Source organism: Mesoplodon bidens, assembly GCF_964165515.1.
Source record: "Mesoplodon bidens genome assembly, chromosome: 5".
Classification (NCBI taxonomy): Eukaryota; Metazoa; Chordata; class Mammalia; order Artiodactyla; family Ziphiidae; genus Mesoplodon; species Mesoplodon bidens.
In genome coordinates, this window is record NC_138161.1 from 113109390 (window position 1) to 113135407 (window position 26018).

General features: G+C 46.4%; 1 protein-coding gene across 3 annotated transcripts in view; it reads left to right on the forward strand.

Annotated features, from left to right (window-relative positions):
* The window catches only part of LOC308618126 (protein HEG homolog 1-like), a 79635-nt gene that overhangs the window by 47514 nt on the left and 6103 nt on the right, over window positions 1-26018 (forward strand). For all 3 annotated transcript variants that reach the window (XM_081235568.1, XM_081235570.1, XM_081235569.1), the window contains 7 exons: window positions 1151-1254; window positions 3981-4039; window positions 4287-4447; window positions 8381-8515; window positions 13821-13863; window positions 13996-14033; window positions 24143-24230. In XM_081235568.1, coding sequence (XP_081091694.1) covers window positions 1151-1254; window positions 3981-4039; window positions 4287-4447; window positions 8381-8515; window positions 13821-13863; window positions 13996-14033; window positions 24143-24230 — 628 coding nt within the window. The remainder of the gene's footprint in view (window positions 1-1150; window positions 1255-3980; window positions 4040-4286; window positions 4448-8380; window positions 8516-13820; window positions 13864-13995; window positions 14034-24142; window positions 24231-26018) is intronic.

The following is a 26018-nucleotide window of genomic DNA, read 5'->3' on the forward strand; positions in this document are numbered from 1 at the left end:
CACTGTTGTGGCCTCTCCCATTGCGGAGCGCAGGCTCCGGACACGCAGGCTCAGTGGCCATGGCTTACGGGCCCATGTGGGATCTTCCCGGACCGGGGCACGAACCGGTGTCCCCTACATCGGCAGGCGGACTCTCAACCACTGCGCCACCAGGGAAGCCCTGTCCTAATTTTTGATTGCCTGCCCATTTGTAAGTTCTATCACCCTCGGGCCCAATCAGCACAAATTGATGTTAACTAGAATTTTATTTTATGAGTGAAATGGGCCTTGAAAATGGGGCTATTTTCTTTCATGTCTGAACCCAACAGTATCTTGAATATGGGTTGTTTTCATTGTATGGCTTGTAGTCGTGGAGTCTGGCAGCCCCCTGAGTGGAGTCCTGCTACAGATGTTTGACACCTTTCTCTGTAGCCACTTGGTTGTCCTTAGACTATGAGATTCCTCAGGGGGCTGGAGGTTTAGGGGGAAAGAAGAACTTGGAAGATGGACACACATGACGTTAAATGTTAATTTTGGCCCTTGGGAGCTGGATGATCTTGGGAAGTAACCTGGCTTCTGGAAGCCTCTTTTATCAATGATAGAACAGGCATTTCCTCTGAGCAAGAGCAATGGGGAATGGATGGAGGTGACTCTCATGAGAAGAGGAAACTAGAGCACGCCCTTGAAGTGGAGGGCTGACTAACTTGGTAAAAGACCTAGAGAGAAAGAGCTTTCCTCCATCCGAAGCTTTATAGGGGCCCACGAGCGTTTGTCTTTCCAACCCCACGTCTCCCCCCGCCTTCCTGGAAGTGTGTTCTTTAGACCAGCTCATCTCTCTTCTCTGTTACAGCTTCACTGAGCATCTAAGATGTGGGAGCCCACTGGAGAGATGAGGAAAGCTCATTCAGAGCCCTCACACATATGCAAAAGGCTCTTTGGAGCCTCTCACCCAAAGGTCTGCTCAAACTGAGTCTTCAGCTCAGCTCTGTAGGTGCTCCCATTGCTAGAGGAGCCCCGAAGAGGGAGGAGTGGTCTCCACCCTCCAGGAGAAAGAAATGCACAGAGAGCATCCTGGGAGGTGGAAGAAAGTTGGGTGCCTTGAGATTTACAGAGACTCAGCCATGCGTAGGTGAACCTTGTGAGGTCTAACAGGTTATGTTTTCATTTTCAGTTAGAACCTTCGTGACAGAGTTTAAATTGAAGAAAATATTTCTTAATACCACCGTGGAAAAACATTCAGACCTCCGTGAAGTTGAAAATGAGATCACCAAAACGGTAGGTTTCCCGAAAGGCATCTTCCTGCTAGTCCTTTGTTTTCTAGAACAGATTTTATTCAGAATCGGGAACATCCTGGGGATCAGCTGTATTTCCTGGGCTGTTCATTTCTTTTATACTTGGAAGGTGAACTTTAGGGTAAAATTAAAGGCCTCTCGGAAATAGATGGGAGGTGTTGAGAACCAGTGATGCCTGTAGAAGCATTTCTTCTAATGTGTCTTCCCATGCAGGCTTTTTCGGTGCCTTGGCATTTCTTTTCCATGTTCAGACTCATAGTTACAGACATTTTGGTGACATGCACCGATAAGAGCTGTTGGTGAAGCGGAAAGACCCAGAAAATCCTACTGTCCCATCTGCTGTTGACATGCTGTGTGATTTTCCTGTCTGTGTTTTGGAACCTGGAGAGAATGATGCTTTTTTCTCAAGGGAATGCCAAAGGTGGAACAGTTAATCCTATTATCCGGGGTTGAGAATTCACTGAGTAGATTATCTAGGGGCCTTTGATTCTTCTTCTTTCCCTCCTTGCCTGCTTTTTGTCAGGAAAAAGACAAGAAAGAAAAAAAAGAAAAATGGAGAGGAAAGAAGAAGAGATAGAGATGAAGCTCAGATAGTAAATTTTGCCTCTCAGCTGCTACCGTAGTCTAAGATTTGGTGCTCAGAAAATTGAAATTTGCCATTAAAATAAGTTTTAGAGATTGATTTCTGATTTTAATTTTACTTGTTCTTTATGGGTAAGAGTATATTAGCCAAAACCTATAGGATTTTATGGGACCATGGGTTTTATTTGTGTAAAATGTACATTCCAATTCCATTTCTGTATCTACTGAGCATCTACTCTGTGACAGGCACTTTACCAGATGCGTCACTCCTATAAGAGGTATTGCCAACACTTTTACAGAGGGAAAACTGGCAGGCTCTGGAAGTTAGTGACATTGCCTGAGCTTACACAGAGCAGGTGCAAAGTTAGAGACCACTCTCACTTCTGACACCAATTGTGAGTTTGGGGGTCCCCAAGAAACCCCCAGTTTTGATAATGCACTAGAAGGACTCACAGATCTCACTGAAAGCTGTTATACTTGTGGTTACGGTTTATTACAGTGAAAAGATCCAGGTTACAGTCAGCTAAGGGAAGAGATGCATGGGGCAGAGTCCAGGAGGGATTCAAATTCAGTGCTTCCAGTCGTCGTCTCCCCATGGGGTCATGGACAGGGTTAACTCCTCTCAGCAATGATGTGTACAACATTCATAGAGTATCACCAACCAGGGAGACTCACCCGAGCCTTGGTGTCTAGAGCCAAAACACAGATAGTCAACTGCACATATGGCTGACCTCAGTCTCCAGCCCCTCTGGAGAGGTAACCCTTTGGGTTATCCTTTGTAACCCCAAACCCCACCATAAATCACACTCTTAGATTATCTGGAGCAGCCCAGGGTCTCCAGGTAAACAAAGGCAGGACATTCCAAAGGCTTAGAAATTACCTCCCAGGAGTCAAGGGCCAGACCTCTCTTTGCGTAACGTCAAATCCTTTACTATATGACAGGGTTCTACGTCTACTAACCCTATACCTGGTGTTCTTGGCACTGCACCGCAGCTGCCTCTTAGTTCGGTTGCAGGTCAATATTTCCTTCGAAGGTAGTACAGGGGCTGAGAAACTCATGCAGAGGTACAGTCCTTCCCATTACACGGTGCTCAGTGACTTATCTGGTTTGCTAATTTTTACCCAGTATCAACATATAATTTATTAGTAATGTGACATCCCCACCCCCAAGATATAGTGAAGGTTTGACTAGAGAAGATTTAGGCTATGACTCAAGTAGTCTTTCCCAAGGTGCCGTTCTGTTCTGAAATGTGCTATTTCTGTTTTTTCCTGGGAAAAAAAGTTTAAGTAATAATAATAATAATATAATAATATAAAGCAATGTCATGCAAAGCCAAAAAAGGGTTTGATAGCATCCCGTGTTTGAATCCATCTTGTGAAGGGTGAGATGTGTCTGACACACAGGCTTTGAAGACAGGTGGGTTGCATTGGTCAAGGTATTGAGACCCTCTGCTGCATAAAAGGAATCCCCAGCCCCTACTGTGGTGGTGGGGGGCGGGGAGTGGAGAAGCAGGCATGGTACTTCACATGCCCCACAGGGCTCTGCTCTTTCTGAGAGCACAAGGCAAACACAGGGAGAGTCGCTCTTAATTTGCTCTCAACAAAAGGGCTCTTGACCCATGTAATGTAATTTCCTATGGAGAACCTTATTGAAGAGGACCTATCTGTGAGTTAGGTCAACTCATTGTAGATTATGAGGGGGGTGTCTGTGTCAGGCCTGCCAGACCTGGGGTAGCTGAAAGGAACCCAGCCTTTTCAGTGAGGCTTGTTCACTATGCAAAGTCCAAATAAACAGTTGCCTCTGAGGTTTTTGAAACCCTGGGTCTTAGAAGAGATCTGCTCCTTTGAAGATGTTTTGCATCCAAGGGTGCTGTTCTGAACATCATTTCCTGCCAAGATTTTCCCCACTGATTTACTATCTGCCTCTCTCCCTTTGTACTCATGGAACAACAGAATAAGAGCAGAAAGGCATTTAAGAAAGGAACAAAAATGACACCACTCCTGCGTAAGGCCGCCTGCTGACAACCTGATGGCTGGAAAACGCCTATTTGATCCTGAAAATTCGTTCTAGGTTTAAGGCTTTTTTGTCTGACTCACAGTTAACGATAAACCTGTTCTTCCTTTCAGTTAAATGTGTGTTTTTCAACATTACCTGGTTATACCCGATCCACAGCCCATGCTTCTAGGTAAGTAACAGGATTATATTAGTTTGTGAACCAGTCTATAGAAAGGGGAGGGTGTTCTAACATGGGTGATGGCAACAAAACTGGGCCTTGTTTTGATTGGGCCATAGGGTGATCCAGGGCCAAGGTCACTGGAACTTCATACTCTCCCAGGCCCTCACTGGAGAATGGGGAGGACACTCAATTTCCAAAAGCCCTGCGGCCCACATGTCATTTTAGGACAATTAAAACCTACATATTTTGCCTGTAGGGAGCCCAGTGCGGTGGTGATGTCACTGCAAACCACCTTTTCCCTGGCCTCCAACGTGACGCTGTTTGACCTGGCCGATGGGATGCAGAAATGTGTCAACTCCTGCAGGGCCTCTGCTGAGGTCTGCCAGCTCTTGGGGTCTCAGAGGCGGATCTTTAGAGGTAAGAGGCCCTCTGGTAGGACCCCACCCATCCAGTTAGGCACAGACCGAGGGTAGAAGTGTAAGGCATTCAGGGCTCAGGTCCAAGAAACTTGTCACAGAACCAGCCTGTCTTTGAAGTGGGCGTTAAGCACAAGGCCTTTGTGTGTGTGCATCTTTGTGTACACATGCACAGACACACACACACACACACACACACACACACAGAGTCCTGTACATACAGCCTTGAAGGTCCCCAGTCCTTGGCATACTGTTTCTATTTCTTCTATCCAGCGTTAGTATTGGAAGGGATGTAGGAGCTGATGTAATGGAGCAAAAACCACTCTTTGCCTTGAAAGGTTCCTCCTCTCTCTGGGGAGATAGAAATTCACACACAGAATGTACATGCTTGTCAATGACTCCAGACCTTCATCTTGACATACCATTAGGTTAAAAAAAAAGCATGTACAGAATCACCCGTCTTTCTGTATATTTGTTTGCAAATTCTAAGTGCACAGAAACAAGACTAGAAGATTAGAGGCCAAACTGCTCACCGTCCATGATTTCTCTTTTCTTGTTCTTTATCTGTTTTTGTTGAACGCTTCTACAGTGCATCTGATGTGAAGCAGCTGAAGAAAGGGATTAGAAACAAGTTTGGAAGGCAAATTCAGGTCTTGGAGGGGAGGTTTCGCCTCTGGGATGGGAAAACTCTGCTGGAATCGAAAGTGCTTCCTCATGCAGGGGGGCTTACCCCTGCTGTGTCTCATAAGTGGTCAGAGCTGGCTCTGGTTGGCTCATTTTACTACACATAGGACTGGTGAGGGATGCAGGGTCGGAGGGAACCTCCGCATCTGGTGCCCAGATGCTAGACTAAGTTGTAGGTAGCAGGTTTGGTGCTCTGGCCTGCTGGAGATCCAGGACGTTCCCGATGAGCCAGAGCTTTGTAAGAGCAGGTCTGGAGAGCCCTCCTTGTGGACTGTGCATTACAGAGCTGGCAGTTAACCTTTTGCTCAGGGATAAATGCTAGAGCTTTGCCCATTTAAGGGCTATTCACTTGAAAAAAAAAAAAAAAAAAAAGAGAGAGCTAAGCATTCTGGAGTTGAAGTTGCTATCATTCAGCTTCATTGGGGAATTGGTTAAAAAGTTCCTGCCCCATCACACTGTACTCTGCTTTGATTTTAGTCTCTTTCTCTTGCCAGGGATTTAAAGGTTCCAATTTTTCCTCCCCAGAAAGTAGGAAGGGGACCTTGCAGTTCACTAAACACATGTGGAATACATGCTACGTGGTCAGCATTATATTAGGTTACTTTTTTGTCCTTAGTAAACGTATTTCACGTTTTGCAAATCAAGTGGCAAGATATTCGGATTGTAAGGGCCATGCCCGTGGCAGCCCTGCCCACTCTCTGACCCCCATTCTTCCAACTGCTCAGATGTAGCTTACGGGAAAGCTCCTGTCTTCCTTGCCAAGGTCCCTTTTTTTTTTTTGAAGACTTTTTTCTAGAGCAGTGTTAGGTTCACAGCAAAATCAAGAGGCAAGTACAGAGATTTCCCACAGACCTCCTGCCTCCACATGTACTGGTGCCCATTCTTTTTTTTTTTTCTGTGGTACGCGGGCCTCTCACTGCTGTGGCCTCTCCCATTGCGGAGCACAGGCTCCGGACGTGAAGGCTCAGCGGCCATGGCTCACGGGCCCAGCCGCTTTGCGGCATGTGGGATCTTCCCGGACCGGGGCACGAACCCGTGTCCCCTGCATGGGCAGGCGGACTCTTAACCACTGCGCCACCAAGGAAGCCCTGGTGCCCATTCTTTGCCTCTGCTTTCCAAGCCCCTGAGAACAAAGACGGCCATGCATCTTGGCTGAAAACAGCCTCACCTCTCTGTTTTCCCTCCCAGGGCTTCTCCAGGTTTTGCCAGCACACTGCTTGGTCTCTCACTCACCTCTCTGAGTGCTAGAGAGGTGGGCTGTACAAGGGGGAGCTGTCAGCTTCTGACATCTGGGTGTTGCCAACACGTGGGAAGCACCGGGCCACTCTGGCCGCTGCCCTTGCAAGGGCAGGTTCTTCCCCTTCAATTCACAAAACACCGACTTCCTCGCCTTTCAAAGAACTGTAGCTCTCATCTCTCCAGAGGTTTAGAGTCCTTGGAAATCCCCCAGGGAGCGTCGCAGCCTTAGATTCACATAAATTCTCATTGTCTGTTTGGCGGATGTTATGCCCAGGAAGGGGCATGGGAATTGTAGATGCAGAAAAATCACATCGCCAGGCTTAAAACGAAAACGGCATTATACGTGGTTCCATTTGATGGACTGATGACAGAATGTTCTTTAAGAATTTTGGGGATAGCAACCCCTCCATCGCAAAGGCGGGGCCAGCTTTCCCTGCCTTCAAGTGAATCTGCTTCTGTGCGGGGAAGAGTTGCTTCAGCAGGGCGAGCAGTATTTGCCAGCAGGCAGGATTCATGGGCAGGGTGGAGGGAAAACGTGACGTTGGCTTCCAGAAAATATCTAATCAGGCCAGGCAACTCAGGCTGGCTGCTGCACCAACTAGTACCAGCCTGGACGGCCTTCTGTGCTGGCGATATTTCTTTATATTAAGGCTTTAGATGAGAGATTGTGGCCGTTTAGTGCCCCTCTGTGCCAGCTTCACTGTGTTGGCCTGGTGAGATTTTCCATATTTCTCCCTTAAATACAAACCTTTCACAATAAACAAAGGAAATTGTATCACACACACCAATAGGTTCTGATTTAGCATGCCAGCTTCCACTTGATAAAGGCAGGAAATTCAGCTCTGAGAGCTGAAGTTGTGTCCTAAACTAACCTCCTGTGACCAAGCCACCCACTGGCCCCGAGCTCTCGAGACTCAGACAAGGAGGCAGATGCCGGAGTCCCTGTCACCAGAAGCTGCCTGGGGTGGGGTGGGGGTAGAGCTGTGCTGTGTTAAGAGCTGGCACCTGGTTTCTGAATCGGTTGGTGTTTTCCTTAAGGTGGGAGAAGGGAGCCCACACCTCACTGCCCAGTGTACAAGTGGCCCTTCCTCGGCTCTCTCCTCAGGCCCACCAAAAACAGCGGTGTAGGTCAGTCTCACCCTGTACATAGGGTAAAGAAGTTACTGTCCACTATCCAAGTGATTTCATATTTTTGTTCTATTGTCTGTATACCCCAATTACATATGTTTTTTTGTTAGACCTACCTTATATGGTAAAAAGCACCCTTGTGTCCACTGTATACAACCTCAGAGAGGGCGTGCTGTATACAACCCGAGAGAGGGTTCACTGTTTACAACTTCCGACAGGGCCACATGCCCAACAATGAATGCTTTCGGATGATAATGAAAGAGTTCTTTGTCATCCATGAAATGAGCATGGCCCACATGGCCAGGTGCTGACGACCCAGAGCCAAGCAAGCCCCAGGCGGGCGTCAGTATAGTGGGCAGGCGGACAGTGACAACACATACAGCCCGGCTTACCTTCCACACCTCTCCTCGGCATCAGTCTGCTAGGCAGCAGGCTACCCGCCACAGCAGGCGCTGCGTCCCTTTAGGCCAGACAGACACAGAGCCGGGACACACCTCAGCCGAGACAGGCCTTCTTCCTAAGGGAGCGGGGTCACGCTTTCTGGGTTTGTGCCGAGTCTCCCCTGCAGCGCTAGAGCGGGAAGGTGCAGCGGATCCCACCCGTCGAGGGCTGTGTTTGCAGGGGACGCTGGAGTTGGCGACGGCACCCCGTGTCTTCTGGGTTTGTTTCCTGCCCCGTCAACTTTTACTAACAGACCCGGGGGCCGACTCGGGGGAGGAGCGGCAGAAGGCAGTGCAGAAGTGCCCTCTGAGAGGAGCGGTGCACCACGCAGGCTCTTTTGGAAACTGTTCTCCGAGGCTCTTGAAAGAGAAAGTTCACGCATCTTAATGTTGGACGTGGAGGAGGTTTTGTTCTGTTTCACTGTCTTGTTTTTCCATTCTAGCGGGCAGCTTGTGCAAGCGGAAGACTCCAGAATGTGACAAAGAGACCTCCATCTGCACCGATCTGGACGGGGTCGCGCTGTGCCAGTGCAAGTCTGGCTACTTCCAGTTCAACAAGATGGACCACTCCTGCCGAGGTACCGGCCAGTGTGGGGTTCTGTGGCCCAGCGGGCGGGGAAGGCGGTTTTCTCTGCCTGGGGCAGTCTCTCTGCTCTAGGGGTGACTGTTCTAATCTGGGGGTAACCGGTTCTAGTTATTTGGCTCCCAGCAGAGTTGAATACGTTATCTCCCTGGAATAATAGCATTATCTCTGACTGGTGCACACTGGTCTGGCCAACCAGATTCAAAGGAAAAGAAAAGAGAATGGAATGCCTGGGGTGGCCAGGCCTTTTTTTTTTTTTCTCCTAATTAGAGGAAATTAGAAAAATTACTGTTTTAATTCCCAAAGCTTTATTCTATTGTCTGCTAATCTTTTAAATTGAAAATACCAGCACGGAAGCAGGGCTGTACCTTTTAGTGGTAGCTGGCAGCCCGGGAGACCTGAGTCAGAGCCCCACTCTGCCTGCCCGTCCTGTATCATCTCGGGCAAGTCACTTTGCTTCGCTGAGCTTGAATTTCCTCTTCTGTGAAATGGGTGCAGTGATACTTCATTGGATATTCTAAGAATTAAAGAGGGCAGTGGTTATGGAGGTACTTTGTAAGCCATCAGGCTTTGCTCTTGTATTTTACCCAGGTTGTTGTTGAACCAATGAGTTCTTGTTTTCAGGGTTTCAAGGCAGAAACCTAATTCTGCTCATCTCTTAGGTGAGGATTAACTTCATCCAGTTTGAGATGAAGGCTGGTCAGTGAGTGCAGTGCAAGAATACTGCTTTAAAATAAAATGAATTCAAGTCCAGAGCACTGGGTACCCTGACTTACGAAACCCTGCTGCAATTCGTGATCACAGGAAAACGAGCAACATAAAGGCATCATGTAGCCTCAGGCCTCGCATCACATGAGAACGTGTATGGCCCAGTTTTCCTGCTCAGTCAATGCCTGCTGGTGACAGATGTACTGGGATCTGAGTAAAAATGGCATCCTGGGGAAAGGTGACATGCCACTTATTTCTGTCAGGACTTCCCATTAAAGGAGAGGATAAAAATACATTTCAGGGCAGTGCTCTCATCCTGCGCTTCAGACCCTCTGACTTAGGTGCTTTGAAAGTGCACCTCCTCAGCTCTGCACACAGGCCCTGGGTGGGGTTTGAAGAGGGGGCCCCACTCTGTGGAGCAACAGGCCTGATTCTGAAGCTCACAGCGCTCCTCAGTGCCCTGTAAGTCTGCCTCTTTGATACAGAGGTGATGCTTCTTAGTTCCCTCTTATCTGGTTTCATGCAAAGTGCTCCTGGCCCGTCTTAGAAACTGGGACACTGAGCCCACCTCATGTGTGAAGGTAACGTCCTTCACGCATGAAGTGGGCTGACGTCCCTGTGTGCTGGAGGCCGTGTGGCTACATGGGGCAGTCGTTTCTGTACGCAGTGCCTCTGCAATTTCAGGTGGCCTCAAGAGCAGACCTGCCACCTTTGCTTCTGGCTGGCATGAGTCATTTCCCTCTCTTTCCAAGTCAGTAGTTCTATAATTGTGTCACTTACAGACTAGCACTAGCAATAGCAGAGCTGTCAAAGATTTACCAGATGCAGTGACGCAGGCACCGGAAACCTTATGTCTATCAAGTAATGACCGGAGAATCGGCATAAGAAAACCGTGGTTAGCTTTTGGGCTTGTGGCCGAGGCCCTGTGCAGCCTGGTTTCTGCAGTATCCTGTTGGTTAGATTTTCACCCATGGCCATCAGAGCTCCATGAATGGATCCCGGAGCTCCTTGGGCCACAGCCCAGCCAGCTGGATTCTGAGGGGTTACAGTGACATCTTCTGGCCATTGGTGCTGGAGCACGGGGGTAGTTAAAAGAAGTACCCTCTCGGACACCTCAAATCCGGGGTCAGTCCCTGGTGTAAATCGAGGATAAAGGCATGTGGGTGTGTGTTTTCTAAATGTCTGCAATTAACAGTTGTACATTAGCAACTGCATATTGTTCTTTATTGTATGCACACACACAACTTCTCAGTGTCTCACATAAAATGTCTTTACCAGACTTTCAAAGCATCATGTAAAATTAAAGTAGGTGTCCTTCCTGTAGAGGTCTTAGCTTCCTTCCATCATGCAGATATCCTGATGAATTCCAGCCAGCTGTTTGCAGGTCTCTTTCTCTGACTAGACTGCAGATACCTTGGGTGCCTGTCTCTAGAATATGCTTGCACATTATGGGGTTCCATAAATGTCTGTTGAATGAACAATTGGATGATAGGGCAGCGTATATGATAGGACAAGATGGGCAGGTCTTGATCTGGTTTCCTGCAAGGGAACAAAAGAGGGCTGAAGGGGCTTCCCTGGTGGCGCAGTGGTTGAGGGTCCGCCTGCCGATGCGGGGGACGCGGGTTCGTGCCCCGGTCCGGGAGGATCCCGCGTGCCACGGAGCGGCTGGGCCCGTGAGCCATGGCCGCTGAGCCTGTGCATCCGGAGCCTGTGCTCCTCAATGGGAGAGGCCACAGCAGTGAGAGGCCTGCGTACCGCAAGAAAAAAAAAAAAAGCCCTGAAGACTCCACCATGTACTTCTGTCCTTTTATTTAAAAGTCCAGAAGGCTCAAATTTACTTGTGTTCCATATCAATAGGGGAAGCCCACTTTGGGTGTATATGCTGGCTGTTGCCACATTCATTTCATCTTCAGTGTTCTGCGGTCAGGGTCCCTCTAGGGCACGGAGATGCGGAGCTGGATCCTAAGGCGCACTGGAGTGCCTTATGACAAGGTTTCCCTCCAAGAGCCCCTAGAGCAGCCCCAGGCCCACGGTAGCGCTCAGTCTTTGATGAATGACTGAATGAGCCCATCTGAAATAAGGAAATATCATTACACCAGGGAGCCAGGCCACTTCTGAAGCTAAGTGAAAACAGCCTAGCCCATCAGCTCATAGGCAGGACAACAGATGGACCTTACATCTGGCTGGATGACAGCCACAGGGTGGAAAGCTCCCACCCAGCAGATGAGGGTTGGGTGGGTAGATTTGATGTAAAAATAGTTCCAGGAAGAAGTGTTCAGAATAGAACAGAGTAGTGTGACATCAGCCTGCCTCAGTGCTGAGACGGGCGGGGAAGAGTCACTGGGATGCCGGCAGTCCCTGTGTAGCTGCCCTGCAGACAGAGCCATGGGTCATCCAGGGGCGGCTTCCCCTGCTCCCACGACCCGGCCACAGCACAAGGACTGCCAGGGCATGGTGCTTTCCACGCCGGAGAGACAGGAGGTCTCAGCTTGTTCCTTGGAGAAGGCCCCAGCTGAGTACGGCCAGCTCAGAGAACTCAAAGGTATCAAAGATTTGGGAGAGGGGTCTCATTTCTCTTCCCTGGAGTGGGATATGATTATACTCTACCTTGTTGCAAAAAAGATTTGAAGTGCCTAATGAAAATTCATTGTGACAAGATGAGATTTAATGTAAAAGGTGAATCAGGTTGAAGGGGAAAGAAAATGACTACTTTGTTGAGGCTAGAAGGAAAATGAATATGCAGAAAGATATACCTTAAGTTCCCGCAGGTTTCCTAAAGATAGGCCACTCACTCAAGTTCTGAGCTTCCTGGACACTGAGGCAGAGAGAAACATGATTTTGAAAGAAGTGGCGACCATCAAATAAAGTACAGTTCTTTAGGCCCATCCCCATTTTTCTAGGCCCCAGGGCCCAAGAGAAGTTTCTCTGGAGCATCCACATCACGAGGTTACTGAGTGGTATTGTGGCAATGTGGTCCATGACAGCCTGTGATAAATACCCGAGGGGCTTGCCTGGGGCTGCTGCTAGTAATAGATTGCCCTTAATAAAGAGAGCGTAGCTCAGGAAAAGTGATTCCAGGGGGCCAAACGGTGCAGTGCAGGCTCACAGCTCTCATGATCTGCTGTGAGAGAATTTAGATGATTTAGAACAGTATTTTCCAAACCATTCCACAAAACTCTAGTGATATATCGATAGTCTATGTCAACAAAATAGATACTAGAAACATTTAGTGTCTAACATTAAAAAATAGAAGGAAGGGGCTTCCCTGGTGGCGCAGTGGTTGAGAGTCCGCCTGCCGATGCAGGAGACGTGGGTTCGTGCCCAGGTCCGGGAAGATCCCACATGCCGCGGAGCGGCTGGGCCCGTGAGCCATGGCCGCTGAGCCTGTGCGTCCTGAGCCTGTGCTCCACAATGGGAGAGGCCACAACAGTGAGAGGCTTGCGTACCCGCAAAAAAAAAAAAATAGAAGGAAGAAAAAAGTTAAGCACATCTACGTAGTTAATATTATTATGCACTGATCCTTAAAGGAGGATGCAGGAGGTCTGTGAGAGATCTCCCATCCCAGCCTGCAGGGCGTGCAGCCTCTGAGCCACATGTGCCGCTGGCACTCACATCTCACCATCAGCGTGTGTGCTATCTGTCCAGAGATGCTCTATGCTATGTGCCTTTTCTTACCTGTGATTCTTGTATGCAGCGCATGGCATACATTAATCATGAATCAAATTTCTATCATTCCTTGCAGCAGTGAATTTGTCCGAGAGGAGATTTTTTATTGTCTACTTTCATCCACGCGTGCATTACAGCTCATGGTGTTCTGTCAGCTTATTGTAATGCTGAAAATGTTCTGTGATCAGATCAATTCAGGAACTGCTGATCCAGGGGAAGGGCTGGCCCACAGGCCTTCAGTGAAGCAGTGGTCCACGAGCTGCACTGCCAGAGGGTTCAAAGCTATGGTCTTGGGTGATGTGCCGATTAGGGCTCATCTAGGTATGTCTAGAATCCACTACACAGACCACAGGGTGAGCGTTCTCTTATGGAAACTGAGGCACCCACCAGGACCATGGCTCTGAAGGTGTCACAGCTCTCCCTTCCTCATGGAAGAGGGTTGATGGAACCAACAACTGGTTAAAGGTTTGACTTACGTTAAAGAAGGTGAAGCACTTGTCTTTGTGTTTACGGAAGGATGTTACACAGGGGCCACGGAGAACTTCCAAAAATAATTGCATATGCTGGATAGTAATTACAGCCTCAAACAGTTAGTGGTTACTATGTGCTAGGTGCTGCGCTAAGTCATTTGCATGCCTTATTTTACTTAATCTCCTCCAAGAAACTATAAAACAGATATTATTATTATGCTCTTTTTTATAGCTGGGAAACTGAGAATCACTAAGAGGTTAAGAATTTTTTGGATAAAATTGAGTTGAGCTGGCAACAGTATTTAGGCCAGGTTTTAGGTAATTCTAAAGCTGTTTGTAGCCTGCTGGATCTAGAATATTGTTGTGGCCTTTAGGGTGGCTGGTTTTATTAACTGTCAGTTTGGACCAAGGGAAGTCAATATAGACACGTTCCTGGATTTTCCTTTTCTCTTTCAGCCTGTGAAGATGGATATAGGCTTGAAAATGAAACCTGCATGAGGTAGGCTCCGTGTTTATTTATTCTGATGAATTTGTCCCAAACCTTATTTAGAAGTTACTTAGGTAAATTGCCTCAGTTATTTCTTTTGATATTTGAGACTAATTCTTATTCTTTTTCTTTGTTGACTTGCAGTTGCCCATTCGGCCTTGGCGGTCTCAACTGTGGAAACCGTAAGTATGCAGAAGTCCCGAGTTCTGCGTGGGCAGGGCTGGCACGGCTGTTGGCACGCAGGGTGTCTGTCCCCTCCTCTTGTCCTCAGTTCACATCTGCTGTCTTCCCAGCTCCTGTGCTGGGAGGAAAGCAGAGCGCTGTCCAGGGGCTGGAGGTTTGTAGGGGAGATAAACACTTTCCTAAATAGCCTGATTGTGGAGTGTTAATCAGTACATTAGACATGAGGTTTGAGGCAGAGAGGGAGGGACCACACCCAAGGAGAACAGAAGAGCCTCCTGGGTAGTTTCTTGGAGGGGATGGAATTGGAGGTTTGGGAAGACTTTGACTGGCAGGTATGGAGGGAGAAGGAATCCAGGGAGAGGGCACAACCTAAACAAAGGTCTTGAGGCAGCTTGGGCCTGTGGTTTTCAGGGACAGTGTGTAAGTGCGTGTGGCTGAGGACGGAAAGAGAGGAAGGCGGAGAATGGGGGATTAGGTTGGCAGAGTATGTGGGGACCAAACTGTTGGGACTTTCGTTGGAGTCTGAGAGTTTAGGTTTTAATCGGTAGCCACTGTGGCACTAGCAAGAGTCTTAGAGCAGGAAAGCAGTTTGATCAAGAAAATCAAGTCGGGCTGCCGTGAGGAGGACAGAGGAGAATGTGGGGTGGTTAGACCAGTATCGTCGGGGCGGGGGTCAGGGCTGGACGCAGACTGGGGGGTCCCTTGCTGCTAGCTGACGTCTGTGCTCCTGGATACAAGAGGGTTGAGTGGCGGTAACTGTGCACGTGGCAAGTTTCACAGTTAATTCACTTCTTTGAGAGAAGCGGTTGGGATTCATTCCAGATCACTTTCACTGAGACCGGTGAAATTAAAGTCACCCTCAAAATTATTGAAAGAAATTCTGGGATATAGGATGTAGCAGGAATAGTAACACTCAGTATTTTAGGACAGCTTTGTCCCTCATTCCATAGAATCTGCCAACAGTCCATATTCTAAGTTTACTAGACCACAAGTAGACATGACTTTATTTCACCCCATCAGTCAGAAATTCCAAGTGTTTCAAAAGCTCTTATGCCAGAAATGGGGCGGGGGGGTGAAGACTATATAGATATTTCTTTTTTTTTTAAATTATTTGTTTTATTTATTTGTTTAAATTAATTTATTTATTTGGCTGTGTTGAGTCTTCATTGCTGTGCGCGAGCATTCTCTAGTTGCGGCGAGCGGGGGCTACTCTTCGTTGCGGTGCGCGGGCTTCTCATCACGGTGGCTTCTCTCGTTGCGGAGCACAGGCTCTAGGAGCGGGCTTCAGTAGTTGTGGCACGTGGGCTCAGTAGTTGTGGCTCACGGGCTCTAGAGCGCAGTAGTTTTGGTGCACGGGCTTAGTTGCTCCGCGGCATGTGGAATCTTCTCGGACCAGGGCTCGAACCCGTGTCCCCTGCATTGGCAGGCGGATTCTTAACCACTGCGCCACCACGGAAGCCCTAGATATTTCTTATTATGGCACAATATCACAGGTGTACTTGGTTTTGTAAGAGCATGAGTGAGACAAGGTGACGCACGTGGAGATGTTACCATCTCGGGGTAGGGAGCAGGGGGTGAGAGAGCCCACCTGCCAGTCCTCCCGGGGCCCCTTGGCCCTGACAGGCCTCTCATAGGATGAGCCGGTACTTCTAACCTGCTTGTAGTCAAACAGCTCCCTAAATAGGTTTTACTAGAAAATGCTTCATATTTCTCAGGAAATGGAAGAGTGAAAATGGATACAGGGAAAAGCCCTAGAAAGGGTTGAAGGAAAGGGGAGTGAGCTGCAGGGCGTTGTTCTAAGTGGCAGTGAGTGATTTGCTTTTCAGAGATCATTAACTCCTGTGTATGTGGAGAGGATATACCACTACATCCACTGACTGTTCTGTGAGTTCCTGTGTCTCCGCGTTATGGGGGTCGGGGTCTTGGAAGTAGCCGAATTTCTCTCTGTTCCTGAGACTTCTTTTTGCTCCCTTTTATCCGAGTCATCACGATGACGTCCAGCAGAGGGCAGACTCCAGCCTGGAGGGCTAGCTCCCGGCCACCTTTTGTGGGTGACTCTGGTTAACTCTGAGGGTGTGAATACCACTTTATGACTTTGATATCAGTCTTAATGTCAGTGTTGCAAAGCAATTAATAGTCACTGATAATAAATAGCACCTGCCAACGGCCCCTTTCTCTGCGGTCTCAGATCAGCCCTGGTGTGGGTTAAGGAATCCGGAGCACCTGAGTTTCATCCGGCCTATGGTGATAACACCGTGTGAATTCTGTGGCTTGTCACTCAGTGTTTTGTGCCAAATAGCAGAGCTCTCACCACCCACCCCTGTCCCTTCTGCTGTCACCACCAAAGACAGTAAGTGCCTTCTTGGAGGTCTGGCTCGGGCTGGATCTTTTATAGAAAAGAAACACTGCTCTCTGCAGGCTTCTGGGGACACACACTCTGCTGCCCAAGCCCCGTGAGACAGGGAGCCCAGCTCTGTCCAGCCACGCACGTGGCCCTGCGATTCCCTCATGCCTACATTCCTGGAAGTCACCCAACTCTAATACATCCTGGCTGCAGGCATAACCTCTGACCTGCCTTTCTAAAAGTCCCTGTTAGCTTTCTAGTGGTGCCCAGATTTCACCCGCCGCTCCTCATAGAGAATATCCTTCAAACTGGAGCCGGCAGGACAAGCTCTCCTCTCAAGTCCCTGAGTCCCTGAGGCGGTGCGGGCCCAGCTGGACCTCTCTGTGCACCTGGCAAGGCTGCCCACACCAGGCAGTGCAGGGCTGCACCTGTCTTATCACTGCTCGTTTTAATTTTCTTTCCGTGTAAACTATGCCTCTTTTTGCCACAGATTCCAACAATCCTGTCCTCTGATACCACTCGTCCAATGGCCCCAGAATTCTTACACACTTGTTGTCACAATGTCCCTCACTTCCCCTTGCCCCTCCAGCCTTTTTTAGGTGTGCGTGTTTCCTCCTTCGCTTGAATTTTGTAGAGGCTCCTTCTCACAGTTTTATTATATCTCTCATGACCTTGTGGTTTGCTTCACCTTTTTTCTCTTTTTAAAGTAAGTGAATTTTGTCTTTTCATAACGTAAAAACAACACATGCCCATTAATTTGCCTTCTTTAACCCAAATTAATTAGAAAATAGATACAAGGGAAGAAGAAAACTAAAATAAAGCCTTATCACCCATTAAACACATCACTCTTAATACCCTGGTGTATATCCTTGCTACTAATGCTGGTCAATAGGACCAGCAGAAGCCACGGCACCTAGGGCCTTGCTAGAGATGCAGCATTTCAGGCCTCTCCACTCCAGACCTACTGAATCAGAATCTGAATTTTAACCAGACCCCTAGATTTGGTTAATATGCAGATTTGTATACATATCACAGTTTAGGAAGCAGTATACCAGAGGTATGTATGTGTGTGTCTTTCTAACAGAAATTGGGTCTCACAGAATAAACTGTTTTGTAACCTGCCTTTAAACCTAGTCAACTGTGCAGTGTTTTCATTTACATAATTTTATAAAGCCACTTTTGATAGTTCTGTGGAATTCTACTCTCTGCATATATCATAATTTACTTAACTACTCCCCTCTTATCATCCATTTTAAATCTTTCTTTACAATCCCATCCTCTAAGCCATTCTTCTGTTGGTGGTTATTGTCACTTTGTGATGATAGAACACACATAATTTCCCTAGATTACCTTTGTCTGGCCGCAGACATTTTTATCCATCCCTCCTTCTTATCCGCACCACGTCCTTCTGTAGGTCATCCTTTCCATTCGATGTCCTGCGTCTCTCCAGTGGAGACTCATACAGCCAGCGGGGATGTGGAGTCTGTTTCCCCGTGTCTGGGCCTCTTCATCCTCTTCCAGTGAAACCAGACATTCACCTTAAAGATCCTCCTGCCATGTCTTCCCACCCCACAGTCTGGTGGCAGGTGTAGAAAGTGTCCTTTAATGGTCTCCACCTTGTTGTTCCATTGGGCTTAGGACTCAAACGAGTGGAAATGCTGTGTGTTGGCGAGAGTCACTCGTAACAAACTGCTTAGGAGGATGAAGAGATCATTAATTATCCAGATGTCAGCTGGAAGTCTCATGCAGCTACAAGCAAACAACTCACTTTGTGTCGAACTGAAAGGAAGCAGCCTTGGGAGAGGGGAATGCTGCCCTGTACCTACTCTTGAGTGTTATGGCCACACTACAGCCTGTAGATGTGCGAAAGGCAAATTTCAAGAGGTACAGAGGAAAAAAAAAAAAAAAGAATGCTGTGGACAGGGTTCTAAAGGAAAGATGATGCAAGAGGAGTGGAAGGACTTAAAAGGCAGAATTCTAACCACACATCACTAATGAGCACAGTGAGGGGGAAAGGGAGGGAACTACATGAATTTTAAAATAAAATGAATGTGGCCACCTAGAAAGGTCTGTAATGAGTTCAAGGGTTTTAAAGGAAGGCCTACGGGTTGGTACGATTCTGACACCAATTCCGATGTGTGTTTTTCCACATCACGAAGCCAATGATCTCAATTCTGACACTATCTCCAGGTAGATCCCACAGCTTAAGGGCTCGGTCCACAAGACTTCCCCACCCCAGTCTCCCAGCGGACACCAGTCCCACGTCCAGGTTGTCACCTGTGCTCCTGACCAACCGGTGGTAGATGGAGGTTCCAGTGACCCCCCTCCCTGCATTCCATTAATTTGCTGTACTGGCTCGCAGAACTCGGGAAACATTTTAGTAGATTACCAGTTTACTATGAAAGGATAGAACTCAGGAACATCCGGATGGAAGAGGTGCTCAGGGCCAGGTTGGGGGAAGGGCCCGGAATGTCCATGCCCTCTCCCAGTGCGGCACCTTCCCTCATCTCCCAAGCGTTCACTAACCTGGAGCTCTCTGAACCCCGTCCTTCTGGCTTTTCATGGCAGCTTTATGACACAGTCGAGGTTGATTAAATCATTGGCTGATTAAATCATTGGCGGTTGGTGACTGAAGTCAGTCTCCAGCCCCTCTCCCCTCCCAGGAGGTTGGTGGGGGGGGGGACCGACAGTTCTAACCAGCTAATCACAAGTTTGGTTTCCTTGGCAACCAACCTCCATCCAGGAGTTTCCTAAGGGCTTTCCAAAAGTTACCTCATTAACATAGCAAAAGACACCCTTGCTCTCCAGGCTTAGGAAATTCCCAAGGTTTTAGGAGCTGTGCTTGGAACAAGGACCGGGAACAGATACGTATTTCTTATAAATCAGTATCACAGTTGACTAAGGTTATTCTGGAGTAAATAAACCTAGCTGCCTTGAACAACAAAGATGGCTTATTGGAAGGCTCCTGGGGTAAGTCATGGAATTCCAGCATCAGGAATGGCAAGAATCAGGGAGTTGTGGAGAGTCACAGCAACAGGAGGTTGGCGCCTTCTTTTCAGAGCACACTTTTAACATGGATCCGTCTTCATCCCTGTCTCTACTTGTGCTGTGGGTCTGTGCACAGGCTTTCTGCCTCACAATGGAAAATAGGCTCACCAAAGAGCTTCAAGTGCGCATCACTGGCTTAGTCATTTTGAAATAGAAGGTTCTGTCTCTCTCCCAGAATGAGATTCCTGGGAAGGAACTAATTGATCCAGTTTGGATCTTGTGCTCACTCCCAGGCCAAATCCCTATGGCTGGGGATGGTGTTACATGTATAAGCATGACCACCCCACTGTACCCTGCATGTGGCGGGGGGTGGACAGTTCCCACAAGGGGGTTGACTAAGCAGACAGTCCTGTAGATTCCATCCCAATAAGCATATAAGCAAGGACAAATATAGCCTCCGGGAAAGACTAAGGCCCAGAATGGGTTGGTTTAATGAAAAATGGCAACAGCGATGACAGCAACACCAACCTATGATCAAACCACAAGAAGAATAACGTAAAGATAGAGCCATTGCTTGGGAAAGACTGTGAAATGTCAGCAAATGTCCAAGACAAAGTAAGTGAAGAATTCCACGTTCGTCATTCTGCAGGATCTCTTCAAAGTAGGAAGGATAGGACAGACGAACCTAAGACAGCACACATGGCCTTCGTTCTCACCTTAATAAACATTCAGGGACCCTGCGGGACTAGTGAACGTTACAGTAGGGGTTGATTTACAGTCCCATGCACTGGACATCATCATGTGGCCTCATAGTAAATCTAAAGTCAGTCCTCAAGTGTGAAAGATCAGTTGTAGTTCATGAGCTGACTTGACCATAGGTATGAGAAAAAAGATCTGTGGGTTATATTGTCCACAAGCTTATTACAAATTTCCAGTGACATGGCTGCCAAAGAACAACAAACGACTCTTTAAAAAATGTATGTGTATAAATAAATTATGTATGTACATATATACACATACAATTTCTAGATTTAGAGGAGGTTGAGTGTATCTGTGTTTATATAAACACATGAATAAAATTTGGGAAATAGAGAAAAACATGAAGAAGAAAGTACCAGTCCCTTATTACCCGAGGCAGTGCTAAAGTCTGTGAACATTTTTGTGAGTTCCCTCCCAGGCGCTTTCTCTGTGCTCATGTGCACAGAGGTCTTCGGATTTCAGTCCAGCATTCTTTCCTCTCCTACATAATTTAAGCCAGTGCCACCCAAGGTCTGGCCTTCCAGTTGGCAGTGTCTCCATCCCCCAGAAGCTTACTGGAGATACAGCTTCTTGGCCTAGCCCAGACCTGCTGAATCAAATCTCTTGGGGGTGGGGACCAGGCATCTGAGTTTTAAGAAGTCCTCTGGGTGAGTCAGATGTGCAGGAAGAGTTTGAGAAGCACTTGTCTATATCAGTGTGTTTTGTTTCAAGGGGGCAAATTATGCTCAGAAACCAAGAGGTGGTCTTTGCCAACATCTTATTTAACACGGGTTGACTGTGGGAATTATATAATCTCACAAGGCAGTAGCATACAGGATGTCTCTTAATAAGTCAACAAAGAAATAACAGTCCAAACTAATCACATATTTATCACACTGTTGTTCCAGGAAAGGGGAGATGAAAGGAATAAAGTCCAAACTTAATTGAGGCGTACCTTTCAGCAGGTTGGTTCTCAGGAGAGACGCTTCAGCAGATTTCCAACTGTCAGTGCAAAAACCACAATCCTTGTTTCCAGAGCATGTTGCTAGGGAATCAAGACACTCGTGTTGACAGGCAAGATGATCTTTGTGAGGCCACTGCGCTGCCCGGCTTCCACCACTACCGGTAGAGGAGTCCCCTTTACCATGGGAGGATCTGGTGCCCCAAGGTCTTCGGAGAGCTATTTAGATCAGCAAAGGATGGCCTTGTCCAGACCGAACACTCACAAGAGTCCCCACAAACTCTGGGTATTTAGAGTCTAAATGTCCCCTTGTTCATGTTGCTTCTTCATAGGTTCTTACTAAGCCCCCAGCAGCACTAGCCACAGATGTGGATGCTGACATCCTGAAATACATTTTCACTTTTATATCAAAACAATAACTTCATTCATTTTTTTTTTTTTTTTTTTTTTTGGCCATGCCCAGTGGCTTGTGGGATCTTAGCTCCCCAACCAGGGATTGAACCCTGGCCCCGGCAGTGAAAGTGCCAAGTTCTAACGACTGGACCGCCAGGGAATTCCCCAATAACTTCATTCTTAAAAACAATTTCATTCTTGTCACAAACAAGGGGACCTGAAATCATATCAAGCCACCTCATAACACGGCACCCCTCAAAGTGTGGGAACTGTGAACTGGGACAGGATGGCGACAAGATGATACAGAAACAGAGAGTAAGCACTTAGAATCGTTCACGCTGACATGGCTGTGACACCCAAGCATGGGATCCTTTGTAAAATAAATAGCTTTGTTGTATTTTATGGAAATATTGGTCTGCAGTAGATGCCTTGAAAAAAGGAGAGAAGGAAATTCATGATAGTTGGTGCCTGGGGGGAAAGACACGAGGAGCAAATGAGACTTTATTTTCTTCATTTAAAAATAATATCCAAAAGCACAGGCCAAGAAGAACTGGTCCTTGACCACAGATAGTTTGGAAAGCACTGGTCTACACTGCCTTTGTCTCTTTTTAGACACAACACAGGTGCTTGTTTCAAAGGGGAACCTGCCACAGCTGCAGCAACTTGCGAGGGTCACTTCTAAAATGACTGCTCACTTGTTTTGCCGGAAGTGAGAAAACATGAACTTGGTGTGGAGAGATAAGCAAGAACTAGACTTTGGTCTCTGGTTAGGAACAAAGGGAGCTACTGTAGGTTTTTTGAAGCAGGGAAATGGCACGGTCAGATTTGGTTTTTGGAGTGAGTGGGCAAGACTGGGCACAGGAGCATGAGTTAGCAGGTGATTACAGTTGTCTGGTCGGCAGTTGATGGTGGCTTAGGGTAGTGTTGGTGGAGATAAAGGGAAGTCGACAAATTCAAGAGATTTGTCTTTTGTCCTCACTTTTTAAAAAATGAAGCTTGAGTAGATGTGTCAGGAGGTGAGGGGGAGAATGAACTCATTCCTTGGTTTGGCTTTGTTTCCTGGATATCTTAATACTGATGGTTTTTCATAGCAATCAGGTCTCTGTGCTATTTATTTCAAGAAAGGACAGGTAAATGGCTGCATGACTTGTATTTGCTCTTCTCTCACAGTCTGCTCATTGTCAGCTCTGTGCATCATCCTTTGACTTTACCTGAATACCTAGAGAGTATGGTTCCATCCTAATTTACTATAGAAAACCTGGTCATTGGCTCTTTTTTTTTTTTTCTTCATCCTGGACCTTACAACCTGAGAGGGCAATTATAATCATATTTCCACAGCAAAAAACAATCTGAATATTTAATAGATTTTATTGAAGATGTTTTCCAGAATACATAGGTATAAAACCAATTAATTAAAAATTTAATATTGTTTATAATATAGAACCTGTGCTTGCTTATATGACTGCTAATTTCTGGTAATTAAATTCAATGTGTATGTGTTGAGACTACCCAGTTTCTAGCATGGGTTATGCAGTGATTCCCAGACTCTGGGTAATATTTCTTATAAAATTGTGGAATCTAACCTAGGGTTGCCTTCTTTTTATTTTATCACGTAAGAACCTAAAACCAAATTTAAAAAATTTTACATCAATTCAAAAATTTTTTAAAACAATTAACCACCAAGGGTGGGAAGTAGCCAAGAAAATATTCTTTTTTTCCAATTACTTTTTAAAAAGCAGCTTTACTGAAGGCATAATTTACACAAGATAAAATGCATCTGTATTAAGTGAGGAAAAAAAGTCGGAAGGACCAAATTTTAGAAGGTATTAAAACTAGAGAAAAAACAACCCAAAAGAGTTTAGCTTTTGAAAAATGTATGCATCTCTTTTATTTTTCTCTTCTGATCGCGGATTGGTAACAATGTCATCGGGCTGGTCTGCAGGTAGAATTTGGGAGCCCCCATTCTAGGAGTGGCTGAGAAAGAGAAACTCTGCTCAAAATAGTATAGGGTAGGGATAATCATTTTCCCTCTACCCTTCTAGATTCTTGGCTGACACCCCCCCCACAGTCCCATTAAAAGCCAGAGTAACAGGAGAAAAAACCATTTTAATTATGCGCATACACACGGGAGCCCCACAAAGATATGAGACTCAAAAGGCAGCCAGATGATTGAGGCTCATATACCCTCCTGAGCTGAGGAAAGGGCCAGGGGTCTAGGGCTTCAGAGGGGAAAATGCAATTTACAGGAAAGTGAGAAGAGGAAATGTTTGGGACACAAAGGTTGCACGCCAAGCAGATAAGTCTCTCAGGTGAAAAAGTTATCTGTGGTATTAGCTCTCTTCCTGGTACAAGCCTCTTTCTAATGTAAATTTCCCTTACAAATGGGTAATTAATACTCAGTTTTCAGAGTTTCTCCTGTGTCTGCAGTTTCTCAAAAATATCAGCTCAAAATAATAAATATACCAAAGAGGCATATTTGGGGATGGCACATTCTGCTCCCCGTCAAGTGAGACAATGCAGAGCTAGTCCCAAGCAGCCTTTGCTGGGGGCCCAGAAAATGAAAAGTGGTCACCAGCTGAGGCATGGGGTAGCCATGGGGCGGGGAAGGGGACCATGTTTTGGTATTCCTTTATTCATTCATTACCTCTTACCAATCCACTTTTTTCCTTTTTAAACCTGTTTAGCCTATCAGCTTATCACTGTGGTGATCGCAGCAGCGGGAGGTGGGCTTCTACTCATCCTGGGCATCGCACTGATTGTTACCTGTTGCAGGTGAGTGCCAAGAGTCGACATTTTAATTCTCCTTCTTTGCCTGTGCTAAGCAAGGGTTATTTTTACCCCTTTTAAAGAATGTCTGGGGTGGTTTACAGTATTAAATCGTAATGAATGACTGAACCATTTAAAAAAAGGGAAATTCATGATAGGTAGTACCATCTGGGAAAGAAAAGGACAGCAAATGGGATTTTTACTAAAAGCGCACAAAAGCACAAGCAACAAAAGGAAAAGATAGATTGGACTTCATCAAAATTAAAACTTCTCTGCTTCAAAGAACACTATCAAGAAAGTGAAAAAGACAACCCACAGAAGGGGAGAAAGTATTTGCAAATCATATGTCTAATAAAAGACTTGTATCTAAAATATATAAGGAATCCTTACAACTCAGTAATAAAAAGGTGAAACCGCAGAACGCGCTTTGAGACTTAGTAGAGCGTAGGTTCTTCTGTCTTGGTGCAGAAAGAATTCAGCAAAGTGATAGATAAGAAGTGATTTATCAGAATAGGATGCTTGTGAGGTTTACAAGCCTGTGGGCAAGAGGGTGCCACACTAAGAACTTAGTGGGCTACAGTTTTATAATCAAAGGAAGGATGGGGAGGGGGAGAGGACCATTGTTGAGTGGACGTCACGCTTCCATCATCCGCTCCTCCACAGCAGGCGGGGGAGTTTTCTTGTCCCTACATGGTGAAGCCGGGACTGTCATGGCACTATTTAAATAAGCAGAAGGGTGGTAACATATGCTAAAAATGGTAAATCATCTCAGGTTTTAGTATAATGTCATGTTTTCCCTGTATGTTTGTTTTTAGTGCATGCAGAGGAGCGTGTCCTAGGAATTATTAACTTACTGACCTTACTGGGCAGGATGTGGGTCTCATTTTACCATTGTTTGACTGTTTGGGGGCATGTCTCAAGCTTCTGTTGCATGGTTTTGTTGCTAAGCAAGCCAGCTTGGTTTTGTGGTTTAGTAAACCTGCTTTCTTGAGTGTTCAATAACTTACAGGGGTCTCCCATGCTTTTTTCTTTACTTATCCTTTAGTGGGATTAACTATTTAATCACCTATTTTGTCCCTTTACTCTGTCCCTATCAAAGGCAACCCAATTAAAAGTGGGCAAAGAACTTGCATAGTCATTTCTCCAAAGAAGATACACAAATGCCCAATAAATACATGAAAAGATGCTCAATGTCATTATCCATCAGGGAAATGCTGTCAAAACTAACATCAGATACCACTTCACACCCACTAAGATGGCTACTAAAACAAACCAACAAAACCCAGAAAATAACAAGTGTTGATGAGAATGTGGGAAAAGTGGAACGCTCAGACACTGCTGGTGGAAACATAATGGTGTAGTCACTTTGAAAAAGTCTGCCAGTTCCTCAGCACGTTAAGCAGAATTGCCATCTGACCCAGCATTTCCACTCTTATACCAAGAGAAACGAAAACGGGTGTTCACACAAAACCATGTACACAAGTATTCATAGCGGCATTGTTCGTAATAGCCAAAAGGTGAAAATAACCCCAATATCCATCAACTGATGGATAGGTAAGCAAAATGTGATATATCCATACAATGGAATATTATTCGCCATAAAAAGGAATGAAACACGCTATAACATGCATGAACCTTGAAAATAGTATGCTATGTGAATTAAGCCAGTCACAAAAGACCACATATGTATGGTTCCATTTATTTGAATGTCCAAAATAGGCAAATCAAATAGAGACAGAAAGTAGATTGTCGGTTGCCTAGGCCTGGATGGGCAGGGGAGAACTGGGGAGGAAT